This window comes from Equus asinus, chromosome 29, assembly GCF_041296235.1.
Source record: "Equus asinus isolate D_3611 breed Donkey chromosome 29, EquAss-T2T_v2, whole genome shotgun sequence".
Taxonomy (NCBI): domain Eukaryota; kingdom Metazoa; phylum Chordata; class Mammalia; order Perissodactyla; family Equidae; genus Equus; species Equus asinus.
The window spans coordinates 15573178-15592584 of NC_091818.1; the positions used below are offsets into that span (position 1 = coordinate 15573178).

At 39.1% G+C, this 19407-nt stretch overlaps 1 protein-coding gene across 50 annotated transcripts in view; it reads right to left on the reverse strand.

The window, feature by feature from the left end:
- Positions 1 to 1468: 1468 nt before the first annotated feature.
- CREM (cAMP responsive element modulator) overlaps positions 1469 to 19407 on the reverse strand; it is a 62176-nt gene continuing 44237 nt past the window's right edge. For 12 of the 50 annotated variants that reach the window (XM_070500912.1, XM_044762553.2, XM_070500910.1 and 9 more), the window contains 3 exons: positions 11010 to 11045; positions 7173 to 7329; positions 1469 to 2604 (listed from right to left, as the gene is read on the reverse strand). In XM_070500912.1, the coding sequence (XP_070357013.1) occupies positions 2460 to 2604; positions 7173 to 7329; positions 11010 to 11045 (338 nt within the window). In that variant the 3' untranslated portion in view covers positions 1469 to 2459. Of the gene's footprint in view, positions 2605 to 3962; positions 3998 to 7172; positions 7330 to 11009; positions 11046 to 14492; positions 14837 to 15349; positions 15571 to 19407 lie in introns of those variants that run through there. The other 38 variants (XM_044762562.2, XM_044762557.2, XM_044762559.2 and 35 more) reach the window with 13 other exon arrangements.

Here is a 19407-nt window from a genome sequence, read left to right on the forward strand (position 1 = left end):
CCCCATCTCCTAAATTCGGGCTCCTTGGAGTAGAGCGCAGGCTCTGCATTCCCCATCTGGAATACCCTCCTCCCCAGCACCACCACCTACTTCAACGCTCAGTTCAAAGTCTGCCTCCTACGTGAATAATTTCTTATTTAACACCTGCCTACATCTTTCTCTAACAAATAGCAATTACTGCCTCTAACTTTTTTCTTTTTGGGGAAGACTAGCCCTGAGCTAACATCCCTGCCCATCTTCCTCTACTTTATACGTGGGACGCCTGCCACAGCGTGGCCTGCCATGTCTGCACCAGGAATCTGAACCAGTAAACCCCGGCTGCCGCAGCGGAACGTGTGAACTTAACTGCTGCGCCACCGGGCCAGCCCCTGCCTCTAAATTTGTCACATCTTGTTTGCTTATTCCTGTGTCTCCCTCTCAGCGTCTACCTCTCTGAGCACACATTTGATTTAAAGACTGACTGACTGACCGACTGAGTACAAACCACCATTTTCCTTCACCTGAAACTCAGAGTTTTCCTTTCCTCTTTTCTTCCTTGTTTTCTTTCCTTATCTTCTCTGTAGAAGAAAAGACAAAAACTGAGATAAAAGAAATTCAGAGCTCAGACTCTGAAGGAAGAATAAGTATTTCTAAGGAAAGGTAAAAATGGCATGCCCTGCCTTCTGGGAATCACAGATGAAGTGAAAGAATGATGAGGACGTGGGGACAGCAGTTAGACACTACACAGCGACCTCCTGTTTCTGTAGCTCCCTACACACACTGACCGGTTCCGCTACTGAAACCAGGGCTGGGGTCACACTTAACAAATTGGAAGTGATGGCAGGAAAGATTGCAGAGTGTGTTCCACACTCTCAAGAGTGTCAAGATGACGGCATCCTGTAGTGAGGGCTTTGAGCTTACACCTGGAGCTTTTTATCATAAAACAGAATGAAATGTGGATACCACCAACAGCACTGCTGTCTCGATGTAATGAACTTCATCCGAATGTGCTGATGTAAAAATATTTGATCTAATATAAACTTCAAGCTGTTTTAAAATGGAAAATAACATCTTGGGTTGTTTTTGTTTTTACTTTAAAACTCCTACGGTTGTTAGCTAAACCTCAAAATAGAGGGTCATTAGCAGGAGATTTCCAGACCATCTGCAGAAAGGCCCACGCCATCACCCAAGCTGAATCTCTAGTAGCTGCTCTTCTGTGAGAAAGCTCTGGGCCGTCCTTCTGATGAGATGGCAGAAAGAGCATGCGCGGAGATCATGACCCAATGTAGACATCGGCTTGCCTACCTTTGAAGGTATGCAAGCGCAATTCTAACTTTTAAGTCATTCCAGATATTAAAAAGTTGTTGTAACTTTCATTAGGTAACATCAAACCAACACTAAGAACTTCTGCAAGATCTTTATATTACACAATAGAGTAAAAACTGTTGTCAATGTTCAGATAGTTAAATGAGCACCAAACACTACAAAGTGTAACCAACATGGTTCTATTAAAAACTCTCAACTATGGCATTCAAGGACAGCAATACAATATTTCCTTTACAACGCAACTAATATAAAAATCTGCAAATGCCATAAATTCATTTATAGGCTATTATTTTCACATAGGCATGTCATTAGAGTCTTTCAACTCTTTCTTTCAATTCTTTCCTGAGGTATTTTTTGTGGTTTACTTTTATTGTACTGCTGGATGCATTATCTTTGATGATCCTTTCCTAAAATGATTTTTAAAGACCTGCAAAAAATTTTATTGCATAGGACACTATTCATGACAGAGATTGGGAACTGCAAATATGTGGCATTGAAACAAGTCTTACAAATATTGCATTTTAAGAATTTGTTACATACATTTTTTTACAGTTTGTCTCTTTTAAAAAACTGAAGTTACAGCTAAGAGTTAACTACGTACAGTGAAGCATTTTGGGAATGTTAGAGATTAGAGAATACGATGAATGATACAAAGGAAAAAGCCATAATTCTTGTCAGCTATATATTGTATTGCCTTCAAAAGCAACTGTACATGTTGTAATCAGTTCATAGTCAAATATTTATACTAATCTGTTTTAGGAGAGCAAATGTCTTTCAAGGTTTCAAGTTCCTCTATAAGCTTCTTGTTCTGAACTTCCAGCACAGCAACTCGACTCTCCAGACACTTTACATATTCTTTCTTTCGACGTCGACATTCTTTAGCAGCTTCCCTGAAAAAAAGCAGAAGCAAAGGGCAAACAAAACATTTGTTGCATGCTCCTGACAGACAAACGGAAGTAAGCTTGGTGAATGTGAGCATGGCTGCATTCCAAATCTTGGAACAACATTCCCAATTCCATCTCAAACACTAAGCCAAACTGGATTCTTAAGGGTCAGAAGTGTCCCCTCCACAAGTCCACATGACAATTAGTAGAACTGCTGCATCTCCTGCCTTGATTAGAGTTCACAGTAAACAAGGTCCAGGTCAAAGACAGTTACTCTGCTTTATGGCAATAAAGATCTTTGAGGGCCTTGAGTTCCTCAATGAGAGTCTTGTTTTGGTTTTCAAGCACAGCCACACGATTTTCAAGACATTTGACATATTCTTTCTTCTTCCTGCGACACTCCCGGGCAGCTTCCCTGGAACCAACACAAGGCAAATGACTACAGGCACAACCTTCCAGCACAATCCAGAGTGGCTCAGTGAGCTGCCCCCCAAACTCAACAGCCAGTCAATCCTAGGCAAGGTTTGTACAAGGCGACACAACAAGTGTAACTAAGCACAGCATTTTGTGAGACTACTCTAAGACAACAAGAACAGCTTGAAAGCAGTCAGTTCGTGGGCATTCCTCACAAACGGTGTCTGTGTTTTCATAGGGCATACTTTCCATGATAACAGTGACCAGAATGGTTTTCAGTAACCTAAAATAGAACACATCCCCAAGTGGAATTTCTACAAAAACAGTCACAGATCCTTTTGATTCTCTTAGTTATTTTTGTCCACCAAAAGCCACATATTCTATCACAATGAATCAACATTATTCGATCAAAAATGATTAAAAAAATTAATCCTCAGAAACCTGAAATGTCAATATTGGAGATTTTAACTCTTCAAGACTAAATCTGAGTAAAACAAATAAGATCAATCACGACTGCAAAAAAACCAGTTTATTGGCTAGAGAACAACATGGATAAAAATAACAATAAACAAATCATGCAGATTTTCATAAACAAAAATGAAATGGACTCTGCTTCTCAAAACTAAAGAAGGAAAGAAGGGAAGGTACGCAATACAATACTCGATTATTCAGACAATTTAAACCAAGGAATATGAGACCACCACAATTAAAATTATGAAAAGGAAGCTACCGAATAAGTCAAAAGTACATTTCAAGCCTGTTCGCTCATCACACGCATTTACTGCCCAATATGCTGAATTGTAAAGCACTGCAGGCATGCCCAGAGGAAAGCAGACCAGCAGCCACAGCAGCAAGCTTAAATAAACAGATGGGTAAGTCAGTCATTTTCAGGTATCATCCCACCAAAAAATAATGACTACAGCAACACCTTCTCTTTCTCCTTTTGTTCAGGGTGGGAGGCGGTGGCAACGACATCATTTACTGCTCTATGGAATACACCCGCTCAGAACACCTTTAGTTTGGAGTATTCAAGTGAGAATAACTGCCCTTGGGGTACCCTTCACATGAAAACAGCCTACATTGAAACAGATAATTCAAACACGTTTTAACAAAAGTCACGCTGAATGTCTAAACCCCAGTCACTGTAATGCCAATTAGCCTTGCCGCAGTTCTGAACCTGGAGTGATGTGTACAACAGATTGGCCAGTTCTGTTTTTAGGATAGTTCACTCTCACTAACAACTGGTTATCTCTGTTTTCTCTGTGGGAAGCAAAAGTCAGCAGAAAAGAGACCTTGAAATACCAATGAACTGCAGGAAAAGATCAACCCCTACTTCCCAACCAACAACAATGCACTCACCCCGTGAACTCAAAGTTCTCAGACTTCTCTCTCAACTGGTTAACAAAAAAATAAAAAATGTAAAAGTGAATTGAATCTGATAAAGATTAACTTAATCTAATTAATAAGCAAGGCGAAATTAAGAATAATTTCAAGCACATTTATACATTTGCCAATTTGGGGACATAATTCAACTCTCTTCCACAAAGGAACTAAAGTACATTTATTAATACCAAAGTTTTCATGATTAAATCATTACATTAAATTCTAGATTTAGAAGGAAGACAGTGATTTTACAAAACAAGTTACCAGTAAATGAAATTTTAAATATCTAATAGGAGTGTTGTGGGATATTTAATTTTTAAAATTTCACTTGTTCACAATAAATAGCACACAGTAATCGTAACTTCATATTTCACGTGTTCGTGCACGCATGTTACCAGAGTCAAAATGTTCCAAGCACAAAGCTTTAAATGATCACACCAGTAGACGGTACATTCCTAAGTACTTCTCAGCTATGGAAAACACCTGTTTCTTCTATTAATAGTTAGCTCAGTTTTCAGGCCTTGCATTTGTCTGGATATATCCTCAGCATGGAGAGGAAATACATGGCAAAGAGGAAAAATTGACAAGGCTATAAAGAAATAAAAACTGTCACTGGATTGGTGAAAATATAATTAAATATCTATTATAAATGCCACCCAAAGAATAAAAAGAGACAACGTATAAGAGGTCTTTCACGTTAAGAAGTAAAACCTACATCCTTTCCATGAAGTTAAATCTGAAGCTGACGTTGAGGTCTTTTTGAGGTGACTCAGGTGTTTTAGAGAAGTGGGCTGGCTCTGGAATAAAGAACCGTCCAGGTTCTGTCCAGTTTGGGCTATGTGATCTTAACCAACTTATTACTTAACCTCTCTGAAGCACACTTTCTCATCTGTAAAGTAAGGATAATAACCAGACCTATTCTCACGTGAGAGCTACATGTGAGTTAAAAGAAACAACAGAAATAAAGTACCTAAAAGTTACATACGATACTTGCTCAGCAGATATTGAGCAACCTAATAGCCATTTACCCTCTGCTCTTCTCTTGTCTTGCTCTGAAACTGAGATTTGGAAAGCTAAAATTGACCCTTCTCAGAATCCGTTGCAGCTAGGGCTTCTATGAACTATTTCTAGTCAATGGAATGGGGTGAAAGCTGCCAGTAGGGTCTTCTAGGAAAAGTTTTCACAAGGGCCAGACTCAGCTAGCCTCAATTTTTAGCTCAATTTTCCTGCCTAATGCAAAGCTTAGAGGTGGGGCAGCCATGCCGTGATCACAAGAACAAATGTCACACGCTAAAGATGACAAGGCAGGCAGGAGCCTGGATCCTTGATGACCCTGCTGGCCTTTGTTCTGGCCGCGCATACCTTTGGACCAGCTATGTAAGACCACAACACCACCTGCAAGGTTAAGCCTCCATTTCCCTTAGTTATTTACAGCCCAAACACAAACGCTACCCAAGAGTTACTAGCAGCTAATTATGTTTTTAAAACCCCAAATTTTATGATTTTTTTTTCCTCAGGGAGATCTCACATGTATGCGTGGGTAGTTGTGGGGCATGTTTCTAGGAACCCACTACCTCATATTTTATCTATTTCATTTTGGTAATTCTACTGACAAAATTTTTTAATCTAAAAATAAAGGTGGAGAATAATGACAAAAGGGAAATAAGAAGGCTACTTCTTAGTTCTTCCTTTTTATTTTCTTTGGGAAAGTAAGACATCAATGAACAAGTTTATAGTTTGCATTATTATCACATTTTATATCTCTAAACTGAACCTCACAGTGTACATTCTGTGACCAGAGGCAATGATATCCCTAGGTCCTGAGATCTCTGCAAGTGCAGGTGTGAAGTATCCATATTCCTTCATCCGATCAAAGTCAGGGATCTGACAACAAGACTTCCATAAAACAACTATGATAGAAGTGAGCGCCACCCACTCAGCCCCTGCAGAATTTCTGAATCCAGGATGATTCGGTAAACCTGGCACAAACACTGAGAAAGATGTGTTTATCTGAGTGATCCTATTTCTGGTTGTCTGTTGAGTTCTCCGGGGTGCAAAACTCCACCTAGTGATCTGTGGTAACTAATAAGCTTGGGAACTGTGGCCAACTTAAGGAGTCCCACAATCTATCAAATTGTGGCATTTAAAAGGCTATTAGTAACCTGAATATAGCTACTACTGGTTCACACTCAGTTACAAGGGACAGTGATGAACTCAGCACTATTTCCAAATTTTAGAGGCTCAGAAGCCACAATATCTAGATTAACTAGGTTGCTAACACCCAGTAAATTAACTACCACCATGTGGTCCTAACCATAGGCAAGCACATGATCCCATCTGAAATGTTTTGTTTTCTTACAATGAGGACATTATTTAACACTTAAGAATATGGTGACAAAACTGCTGGGAAAACTCATATCATATTCTGTTCATTTTGAAAATCAGATTAATTTGCACCATTCTCCATAATAAAAACTAAACCAATAAATAACATGTCAGTTAAATGAAAAAGAATTTTGGAAAATAGCATTTTTATGATATAGTGCTGTTTAAAAAATAAAATTATAGAGGTATGGTGTAAGAATAAGTGAGAAAAAGAGAACAGACTGGAAGTATACATACTATAATATTAGTAAGTATCTCTAAGTGGTGGGGACAGGTGTAATTTTAATTCTTTCTGTTGTTTTGTATTTGCACTAGACTAGAAATGATCAGAATAGGAATTCCTGTATAATAGAGAAAAAAGCAAAGTTACAAGGTAGATAAAAAGAAACTACTTAGAAGTAAAAGACTTATAAAATTCTTAACTCACCCCTATATTTATTTTGCTCATAAAGAAGCTAAAAAATTATACTTATCACCTACTTCACAAATACTAAGTACAAAAGAAATCTTTATTTGTAATAAAGCCCTTCCATCGTCACTAAAAAAATAAATGAATCTTTTAGACATTACCCTTACAAAACATAGGTATATACCTCTTGCTGATGAAATAGTTTCACAGCTAAGAATTCTGACTAGAAGAAAATCTAATTATCATCACACATAGGGCACAAACCAACATAAAAATGCCATATAACACTAAACTGGGGAGAAATAGCTTAGGAAAAGTAATTTTCTTTAAGACCCACAGTAATAAATTATAGGTCCTATAAGTGGTTGCTGATATCCAGTGAAACATCTTACCTGTTTTTCATTAGCCTCAGCTCTCGTTTGCGTGTTGCCTCTTCTGCCAGTTGCTGGGGACTGTGCAAACTTCCTGGTGAGGCAGCCATCACTACCCCCTGTGGCAAAGCAGTAGTGGGAGCTCGGATCTGGTAAGTTGGCATGTCACCAGTGGCAGCTACAATAAAACAAAATATTACAAGCTTATATGAACAATTTACAACTTGATATTTTATATAGAACTGACCTGAAAATAACATACTTCTTCTTACATGTCATTAGAGGTGATCTTGCTAACACTTAAGATGATTATTCTGAGTATTACAGAAATCTCAGGTATCAAAGATCTTCTTCAACATTTGGAACAATGACATTCAGCATGCTCTATACATTTAAAGTAGAAAAATGTCCTAGCCTAAAATCAGTGGTGTGCTGATAAACATTTAACAACCAGCTCTCTGGGGTTGTTGGCCCGGACCTGTAGCATCTGTCTTTCCCATGACATGAGTTCTTTCACCATGGCCAAATTCAAGCTACCAATGTGACTTCACTGAATGCAGAGTTGGGAAGAGATACACAGTAAGTACCACACCATACCGATAAAACAGATGTAAATAACCTCAAGAACATAGATAAAATAATTAGAAATGATGTTTTGAGTATTTATTGTCGTTTTTAATGTAATTTATTTGTTAAATGTATGTGCGTGTGTGTGTGTATAAATTTTTAATAATGACTGTTTCAACAACCAGTTCACAAAAATCCTGAAAATTTAACAATCAGCTCTAGCAAACCAGCAGGAGCCGGCTCTAGCACACCACTGCAAAAATTCTGATTAAGCAGAACATCTCCATCCTCTGCCTATTCCAGGCAGGAGACTTTCCTGTACCCTGTATCATGCCTGAAACAGTTACCAAACGTCTTCAAGTGTAAGTCCTACTAACAGAGGAGGACTGAGGTGCTGAAGGAAAATACCAGCTCACCGTATTTTCAGTTAAAAGTCAAAAACAAAGCAGCAAAGCTCTACTTAAAAGTGGTTTCTCTGGGGAATGATCATTTTTGTCTTTCTTAGGTTTCTTGGGATAATACATTTCTAAGTATTCATTTTTTAAAAATATTTCCTAATTATTGTATAACCATAGTTAAATGATAGACTTAATATTTATTTAGTATTCATATTGAGTACTAAAAGTCCTCAAAATGTCCTAATTTATATTCAAAATTTCTCTCTCTACTGCAATAAACATAGCTTCCCAGAAAAGACAGATGGATTTAAGTGATGAAACACATTTCTACCACCAATATTTCAATTTTGAGAATGTATGGTCCAGAGTTAATGTGACATCCTGACAGGATATTACAAGCTAAACGCAAGAAAAACGTTTAAAGAAAGTTACTAAATCCTGTAAAAATTGGTCTGAACCAAATGCCAATCACTTCCATATTTCAATAAAATGTATTATACCCACTGAGTAAGAACTAAAATTTTACCCAAAAGGAAGTCAAAGACTTTTTCACTTAAATAGGATAGTATCAGTGAAAATGGCCAAGTAGTTTAAAAGATCTGTCAAAAATTTATCTATGTGCTTCTTTTTGGGTAAATGTCAGGTTTGTTTTCTCCTGAGGGCTCAAGAATAAGGTGAAAGACTAAAACAATAAAAAATATGGCTTTGGGAGAAGATCATTAAAGGTCTTCATAAGATTAGTAAAAATACCACTTATAAGGTTGTACTACTTCTTCCTTCTGTATGTAATTTAAAAAAACAATGGTGATAAATAGTAACTGTGATAAATATAATGTTCACTAGCAAAATCTCTATTGACAACCTTGGGAAAAATTCTAAATTTGTTTTTGTGACTATTTAAAAATACTGTATACATAGATGTCTCACTGTATGTCACAGAAAATTTTATAGCTTTGAAAAATGTAACACAATTTTAAAACCAGTTATAAACTGTTAACATACTGAACATTTTTTTAAATATGTATTTTATCATTTTGTCAGAGGAGATAAAATAGAGCACAGAATGACATAGTTCTCTCCTCTCTTCTCTTTATCCACATCCAGGGAAGAAAGTTATGGGATAATAAAGGTTGAAACAATGGAACAGCTGCAGGGGACTCAGGCTTTCTACAACTGGAACAATAGCCAGTGACGAATGAGAAGTTGAGGTGTTATCAGACTGACGTTTGCACACGGCAAAGATGCAGACCTTGGTCCAGGGTTGTTCTTTCCAAACACGGCTCACTGAGAAGTGCAATAAAATCAACAGAAAGGTACAGAGGAGTTCATTACACCCTCTCTGGTTTTATATACATCTGCTATTTTCTCTACTGCAAAGTTAGAGCAGAATGCTTACATGATATACAAAAGTTAGTTGAAGAGTATCCATTTTTTTGAAAAAAGGAAATAAGGGGGGTGGGAATACTTCACAGATGAAAAATAAAGCTCATTCATTGGTCTTAGAATCTGAAATGGTTCTAAACTTTTGCCTGTTTCCAAAAGCTGAAACCACCCTCAAAGGAACATATTCGGCACTATCAAGGATAATGGCAATTCCAAAAGAGGCATTCTTAAAACATTTTCAGCAACCGCTCAAATGATAATGTGGAAGAGAATGATATACTTGGATGTACTAGTTCTGGGATGTTAGCTAACAAACTGGGTTTTATTACAATTTTTTAGACATACTATATTCCTTTTATCTCCTTTGACAAAAGTCAGATTGCAGCTCATTAGTTCAAGCCAGAAATATGAATTAGTATAAATTAGTAGGAATTAGTATAAATTTCTGTAATATCCCAAAGAATCTATAAGAAGGTACACTTCTAATGGTCACTGAACAAATATGAATGGATAAATCCCACATATTCAAATAGGATCTTATTAGTAAATACATTAAGAAGATAAGAGCAAAGAGCATCTCTTGTTTTGAGGAAATCCAAACGTCAAAAAGTTTTGTTTTTGAAACAAGTTATAAAAAAGTTTTTTATCTTAGTTAGCTCCAGTTTCTAGTATTAAGAATTCAGTGGTAATTTAAAGCAGATAAGATACCTGGGCTTACAGATCAAAGAACCATCCTGTGTCCTTTGATGACATATCTTATGCCTGCACTCTTATAAAGGCCAATTCCTGTTCCATCTAACTACTAAAAGTGTCCAAATTGATTTTTATTCTAGCGTTTCATTGTATAAATTATTTCTGAAAATAAATGGATCATCAGTGGGGACTTTAAACTCATGATTGGGGAAAGATAATAAGAAAAATATATTTATACACTAATTTTATTCTAAGGCAGTGAAAGCTTTAAAGACAAGTCTGGCATATCTTTTTTACCTTAGAATCTAGCACAGAACGTGACATATAATTGGTGCTTGGTGAGTTTACACGTGCGCTATGAAGTAAATTCTGAACTTCCCTGGGTTTTGCACAAGCCCACTGTCATTTGGAATGTTTAAAATAAGCAGTCTTATAAGACTTTCATTAGCTATCATTATAGCTAAGTCTTTAAGTCTTTAACACTAAGACCTGGAAAGCCCTACAAGATGCTACATATTTATTCAAACTGGCCCTTCTTGAAAAAGGCATTATTTCTTCAATCTTTCCTCAGATGTTAGTCATCTAACCCGACATTTTAGAAGCAGAGATGTTCTAATTATAGTGTTTCCAACCATATAACTCTTGACATGGAAAAAAAATCTTTAAATTGAGTATCAAATATTTCATGGGAAAAGAAAATTCCTAGAACTCAATTCTGGTCATTAACTTCATACCTCTCTTTGCAAGCTTTAAACACGGTACAGCAGAAAAAACATGGGGTTTGGAGTCTGGGTTCTAGTCCAGCTTTGCCACTTACCAGCCATGTGACTTGGGGCAAGTTCAGTTTCCTCATCTGTAAAATGGGGATACAGTATCTCATTTAATACTCACAATACACCCTGCAATGTATGTCAAAGTGTCTAGCACAGTGCCTGGCACGTGGGAGGCATTCAGCAAATGTTAGTGCCCTTCCTCTTCCCTTCCTTAAGTTCTGAAAGACAACGTTCCAAGTTATGCTTATGCCGTGTATTAGTCAAAAGGCATATAACATCCATAAATATATTTTCCCCTGGAGTCTCCCTGCTAACAAACCTGGGTAATAGAATGGTGAAATATACGCTTTTTATTCCTTATTTTCTTTAAAAATATGCCTATTAAAAACTTTAAAGCTGTATACTGTATTTTATTATATTCCTTTAGAGAATAAATTATTAAAAGATTATATAAAATGTTCTTTTCAATATATATAACAATTTAAAACAGAACCTCAAAGGTGAAGAATCACAAATAACCAAATGATATCATCTCAGCAGACTGGTAATAAGAAAACTGAAAGATCCCACAAGTCAAAGAGGTATTTGTTTGTTTCTTCCTAAGAAAGAAAAAAGAAACCCAGCCAAATGCCTATCTAGATAGCTTCCAAAGTAAAATGATTTATCAACACCCCAAATGATGGTGACTTTACTTGCTTGCTTGTTTATTTATTTAGATTGCTATAGTACTGAGCACATTAAGTAAATAAAAACAGCTTTACATATGGTGCTCCTAACGTCATATGACATTTCGCCATGTGTCACTAATGCCAAGGACACCTAAGTAATAAGCAAGAGAGGTAACCTGGAAGTCATACTTATAAAGCAAGGGGCTTCTTCCCCTAGCTCCAGCAGCTATGCCATCTTCCCTTTCTTCTGTGGTTCCCCCCCTCCCTCCCATCACACCAGTGCTGCTAATGCCCAAAGCAGGCTTGTCCCTGCCTGTTGCCTCAGTCATAAACTGTCCCTCCCCTACTGCTCCACTTTTGCCAAGAAAATTAAATCCTACATAACCATGACTACGTAAGCACTGAACATTTTCAAATTTGTTACAATTACTAGAGCACACAGAATTAAGTCATTAAATATTTATTACTTTAAGGTACACACAAGGGAACTTTCTGAGTTGTTTATTAAGTGTAAACTTTAGAGTAAAAAACAAGTCCTTGTAAAAAATGAGATATTATGAATACTGAAATTTAAAGTTCTATATAATAGCAAATATATGCTCTATTGCCCTATAGGAGTAATAATAAATATTCTAGGAAAAAATCCATTTGACTACTTAAAATGATACTAACTTCATTTTGCAGGTTTATAAGCAGTGGGGAGTGTGCTACTGTAACTCATCTAATGTTAGCACAGTTCATCAATGTCAGGCGAATTTGGAGGAGCAATGTAATATGGTGTGAAGAGAACCAGACAAGCAGTCTGAAGATTCAAACTGGCTCACCACTTGCTGGCTTCGAAAGCCTGCAAGAGTCACCTACCCACTCTGAGCCGGGCTCAGTGATCCGCAAAATGAACGCGATACTATCTGCCCGGGGTGAACCAGTGAGAGTGCACGGAAGTGCTTCCCCTCTTCTCAGTGAGGCCTCCCCTCACCCTCTATTACAGGCTTCCTGTGGGTCTCGCACCATCTGACAGCTTCTTTGATAGCACTTACCACATCTGTATTTATGTCTTTGTAACATTAAGTGATTTTTTTAGTTTAAAATTTACATAAATGCAAAGTATCATCATAATTATTTTTATTAGGCAATATATTCATATAGGCAAATAAAATAGGGCAAAGTAAAACAATTATCCCAAATTATATTTCATTAAAAAATTTTCCAAAATGGTGGGAAAATAGTAAAATGGCCCTTTCAGTAAAACATCCATACAGAGTTTTATTGAAACTTAAGGTAGATGAGTGCCTTGTTATTTTCACTTCCAACGTGATTATAACTTGTTTTGCTAACAACTTCAACAAACTGTTACAACCTGATCCAAACCATTCTTTTAAGTGAAAATTTCCAAACAAAAACCTTTCCCAGTAGCCTCCTTTCACAAAGGTGAAGTGTATTCTTGTTCTCATGCATCAAATATTAACTAAGATGTTGTTTTCCAAATTTGAATAAGTTGGAATGTTTGTTTTTCACAATTCAGAAATCCATGCTGAATACTACTTTTTAGAGTTTTTTAGACACAGGATCTAAAAAATATGGAGTTAGACTCCTAACATAATCAGCTTGTGAATAAAGCCAAAAAATATTTCTAATAAAAATCTAACCTATACTCAACAGAATCAATAATTCTCTAAACTATAGATGTTCACTTTTCACATTGAATTCCATGATGCTATATATAAATGCTCCCAAAACCTTTTCCAGTCGTCAGTATTGCTGGGAGCCTGATTTTGGTCTAGATCAGTTTTTCAAACTTTAAGTTGTAGACCATTAGTGGATCGTAAAATCAATTTCATGGGTCAAGAATAGCATTAAAAAAAGAGAAGGAAAGAGAACAGAAAAGTATGAGTACCTCACATACAGTAAGGATAAGCATCGCTTTTGAAACTTGTTCTATATTAATGTAGGGCACACCCACGCACAGGTCTACTGCACCATGATGTAAAACAAGGGTCTGAGTCAAAAAGCGCGCAAGCCAGCGGTCTAGGTCAACCCTCTGGGTTCGCCCATCCACACAGGCACACCACAACTCAGAATCCAAAGGCTGCCCCGGAAGCTGCTCTACTCCACCTGCGAAAAGCACCTTAGACCCTGCGCTCTTTGGACTCTTCAAACAAAAAGAAAAAACGTGTTTTTCATTTTAAAACGGTATTCCAAACAGAACTGATTCTGTGACAACTGACCAGATTTCCAAAAATGATGATTTCCAAAGGCACAACGATGTCTTGTGAAAAAAGGCTGACATCTTCTAGTTTCAGCATTTTGAAAATTTTAAATTGGAAAGGGTAAAACTGTGAAAAAAAAACTCTTTAAGGATGGTATGTTCATTCTGTAAACATAAATGTATAAAAATGTTCACTTATTTACAAGCAAAGGTTAAAATTTTATGCAAATCTTTACCTTAAACTTTCATCTTTAAATATATTCTGAGTATTTTTAAAAAAAATTTTATTTTTTGTTATGATTCTCATGCTCAGACAAGTCAAATGCTGAATTGGAATTAAAAGCTTAGTAAAGAAACATATAAACCAATCACTAATTTTTTGATATATGTGCAGAAAACTGCCTTTTGGTTCTGAGTCATATAACACGCAATATCTGAGGTTAAGTCCATCTATATCTTACAATAAATTTGTATTGGAGAGGTTCTGCAATCTGTAGCATCTCTAAAACTTCACAAAAGCTCGAGAGAAACAATGCGTCCTCAAGATAATCCTACAAACAAGCGACCACGGCTTTTGCACGCTCCCGACACGGGCCTGTCGCCCTGGTGGCGAGGCCGCGGCGGGCGTCCGCCAGCCCCCTCTCCGCGCCCACCTGCGCGCTCGGCGCCGGGGCGGCGGGCACACGCTACCTCAATCGACGCCGCCGCCGCCGCCGCACGAAGGACAGCGGCCACCCGGCCACAGCCGCGACCCGCACGGGCACCGAGGCACGCGCGGAACTCTTGGGGACGCCGGCCCCCGAGCGTGCCCTCGGCCGGCAGACACTCACCTCGAGGGGGGCGGCAAAGCACGGCTCGCGAGCGAAGCTGAGCGGCGGGAGGGCGCCCCGGAGGGGCGGCGGGGCCGGCCCGCGCTCACGTCAGGGGCCGCACGCGCCAGGGCCCGCGGCCAGCCCGGCTGCTGGCTGACGTCGGCGCGCCGCCCGCCGCAGGCCCCCGGCGCCCCCGAGCGGTTCCGGGAGGCGCGGTGACGTCAGCGCGCGCCGCCGCGAGCCGAGCCGGGGGCAGGGGCCCGGGGCCCGGGGGCCGGGGGCCGGGGGCCGGCGGCGGCGGCGGCCCTCCGCGCGGCTCCTCGGCTCTAGGCTAAGTGCGTACGCGGCGAGGAAATCGGCAGCTCGGTTTTTGACAACTTGCAAACTCTGTAAATTTAATCTGTAGCGGCATCGGACCTGCAACAGGTTGCAGATGAAGTAACAGCTTATTTTGGTAGAGCGGAACGGAGAGCGAGCGAGCGAGGACCACTGCCGTGGTCAAGTGAGCGAAAAGGCAAGCACACTGAGATGCCTCAACAGAGTGCGGAATTTACAGAGAGAGAAAGAAAGGAACGTCTTACTCCTCAGCTACCGGAAAAGTCATACTTTCTGAAACACTCAGGTGTCCCGAAATAATTTTTTTAAAGTTCAAAAATTTTTTTGCAGAAGTAATTTAAATCCCACTTTAAAATTCTTACCTGTTTCATCTCCAGTTACAGCCATGATGGGCTTCTGCATACAAACTGCCTTGTTTCCCCTCTCACAGGGCAACAGAAAGTGTTCCGAACTAACAAGCATGGGCAGGGTACGTAGGAGTATTGACATCACAATGACATCACTAGCCTATCACTGCCATCAGTTTGCTTTGTCACAGCCGAGCTCACTGAAACCCAAGCCCTATGAAAACCCTTCCTGCAATAAAGCATCTTAATGCTCGTTTCTCATTTTTACATAAAAATATGTTGGGATGGGCTCTGGCAAAAAACGTCTCATTAGCATTAAAAGTTACATAGTTGTTTCTTATGGGGCTACTTCTTTATTATTGTCCTGTCCAAGTTTCTAGATAAACAAAGGGGGCATAAACCCTATATAGTTTTCATAACTCACAGAAGGAGGAAAAAAATACTTGGAGATTAAAAAAACAAAAAAAGAACCCTAACATTCAGCCCTGAAAGACACTGTGAAATACACAGAAGTGTATTTCATAGACGCTTCTAAATTCACCCAGTAAGAAATACCCAGCCACCTTTGTTCACTTAGCACATTTTTATTTGCTACACCACCATAAAATCAAGCTGTTCCTAAGGTAACATAGAATTTGCTAATTTCACTTGAAGGGAGTAGATACTGAAATTTTAAAAATTCACTGTGCCAAATGTAGCAAGTATTATATGGCATTCTTCCATAAATATTAGATTGAACCAAATAAATCTGCTGATATTTGACTTTTTTGGCTCACAAAAACAGCAATTTCATGGGGCTCAATCTAATACATTATTTTACTAAATTAAAATCCCTTGAAAAGAATTTTGTGATTTTTAAAAATTCTTAAGTCAGTCACAATTATTATTTGTAAATTTTAAAAAATATGTCCAATTTTATTTGGGTCACCTAATGAAGGTTCAGTGCTTGAATTGCTGGTTCTCTATAGGAAATTTAACAATTGCACAGTTAGACAAAAAACTGGCATATGTTCAACAGTATAATAGACCACAGCCTGGGGAAAAACCTGATTTGCATCTCTACTGCAGAAAAATAAGTGACATGTCACTGAGACCTTTTACCTCTATCAGAGGGCTGCACAAAGCCCATTCTCTTATCTGATTAGAATCCAACCCGACCTTATGTCAATGAAAGGACACTCTACCACAGTTTGCCTTATTCAATTAAGCACCTTCTGGTAAAGGCAGGGACTTCACACTTAGGTACTAAGGAGGTGAGACATCAGGGAGTATCAGGTTTTCAGTGTTCTCCAGAGCACATGAACTGAAGACAGCCTGCCCTGGCTGAGGAAAGAGGTCTAGGGATCAGCCTAGATGTTAACCCCATCAGAGGATCCATGAACGACTCTTCCATCCCAGCCTCACCTAAAGGTTTGGGTCCAAGTGTCAATTTTATTTCCAATTTCAGAAAGTTCAAATAGATTTTTATGTCAACATTTCTTTAAATTGGCACTTGGTACTCAATAAATAGTGTAAAAAAGGGTAGAGGAAGGAAGGGCAGGAGGAAGCTTGGTTGCTTGGCGGACTACTGCTGTAGTTAAGTTTTAATATACTTGCTGGACCAAACTCAGTTAAGCAGCACACAGAAGTAGTAACATTTTCACAGACGAGGAGTACTTCACTCTCGTTCAGTAAATGGTTACTGAATGTTTATCATACGCCAGCGACTGTGCTAGGGACTAAGAATCCCTGTCCAAATAGAAGTTCCCATCTAGGCAGGACATGGAGCTTCACAAGAGTGTGAGATGTGCCCCAAGAAGGTGCAGTGGGAACTCACAGGAGGTATCTAAGCCACATCTGGAGGATCAGGGCAGGCTTCCTGGAGTGCTGTCTAAGGTGAAAACTGAATAATGCACATGATTAGGGAAAGTGTTCTTGTCAGAGCAAAGGCTACGTGCGAGGGCCCTAGAGAGGAGAGGGGGCATGGCATATCACAGAAAATTAGAAGAATCCAGCACAGAGCTGCACTACAAAAGACGAAGAAGGTGAGAGGAAGGAGGCCTGGATCAGGCAGAGATTTGGGCTGTGTTAAGGATCTGGACTCTGTCTAACAAGTAACAGGCAGTCAATGAAAGTTCTTGAGCAGGAGACTTACGTAATTAGATGTGAATTTTAGAAATACCACTCTGAATTGCAGAATTGAGAGTATAATGTAGAGAGGGAAGTGTCGGAGGCAGAGACTTGTTTTTAAGAAATAGTAGTAGCTCCCAGGATCATTGAGAAGGATGAAGAAAGAGAGCCTAGCTGAACTTTCAGGAACAATTCACAAAAAACCGGCCAAGAAGGGATCTGCTGCCTCTGGCATGACTAGGAAGATCAAGAAGCTGCTCCACAGTGGCCAGCTTCAGAGCAGAGATCGGAACCTGCTGTCGTAATCCAGGTCAGAGCGGATGGCAGCCAGAACTTGGGTTATGACTGGGTGCAGAGGAGCGAAGAGGTGTGATTTGGCTAGGAGGAAGAATGGATGGGGGGAGGGAGAGTAAGGGATGATGCTCAGGTTTCTGGCTTGAAGCAACAGGATGGACAGTAATCCATTACTGAAATAGGGTAAACAAAAGAACTGGGGTAGGGGGTCAGCCTGGTGGTGTAGTGTTAAGTCTGTTTGCTCTGCTTCGGCGGCCTGGGGTTTGTGGGTTCAAATCCTGGGTATGGGCCTACACACCGCTCATCAAGCCATACTCTGGCGGCATCCAACATACAAAACAGAGGAAGATTGGCACAGATGTTAGCTCAGGGACAATCTTCCTCACCAAAAGGGGGGAAAAAATACTTGGGTGGGGAAAAATGGATGTGGAGTTTTGGACTTAAGGAGTTGAAGATGTGTGTAGGATATCTGAGCAGCCAGTTGGAGTCAGGGGCACAGTCACAGTGAACTGAAGCCATGGGCAGGGATGAGGTCATCCAGGGAGAGTACTCAAGTCTGACAGCAGAGGGCCCAGGATGCAAGCCTGAGGAATGCCACTAACACTTACGAGCCGGGCAGAGGAAGATCAGACCAACAAAGGAGACTGAAGGAGAGGCAGGAGAGAGAGAAGAAACTACAATAAAATGCAGTATCAGGGAAGCGAAAGAAGCAGAAGTCAACAGTGTTATACCGCTGAGCGATTAATTGAGAACTCACAAAGAAACTGCTGTGACCTTTCAATGGAATGATAGGGGGGAAGGTGGATAGAGAGTAAGACAAGAGTGCCCAAGGATCCTGTGATGTGTAACGCAGAACTAGAGCGGCTGGCCACCATGATTTTAAAAAAAAGTAGAGGAGGAAAGGAAAGGAAAAGCAAAGGCCAGGCAAGGAGAGAAAGAAAAAGAGAGGAATAAAGATTGGAAGGAAAGAACAAACATCTTACTTGTATTTGATAAAAGCATTCACATAGTATCACGGATAGATTCACAATGAATCAGCATATTATTAGCAGTAACTATAGTTTAGCAAGGTTAATAGATAAAAGGTAAACTTTTAAAAAATCAATAATATTTCTCTTCACCTGCAACAACTAGAAAATGTAATAGAAAGGCAGCATTCATAACAGCAATGAAAACCAAAAGCATTTAGGAACTAACTACACAAAGAATATAAAAGACTCCCATGGAGAAAATTTTAAATTGTTAAAAGAAGTTAAAATAAGATCCACCTGAATAAATGAGACGATCAACAGTTTGGAATAGGTCAGTTTAACATTATAAAGCCTTCAGTTCCGCCTAACTCTTGTGCACTGTTGGTGGGAATATAAACTAGTGCAGCCTTTAAGGAAAACAGCATGGAGGTTCCTCAAAAAATTAAAAATAGAACTACTATCCAACCCAGCTATTCCACTTCTGGGTACTTATCCAAAGGAATCAAAAATACTAACTTGAAAAGATATCTGCAGTCCTATGTTCATTGCAGCATTATTTACAACAGCCAAGATATGGAAACAACCTAAGTGTCCATTGATGGATGAATGGATAAAGAAAATGTGGTACATATATACAAGGGAATATTATTTAGCCATGAAAAAGAAGGAAATCTTGTCATTTGTTACATGGATAGACCT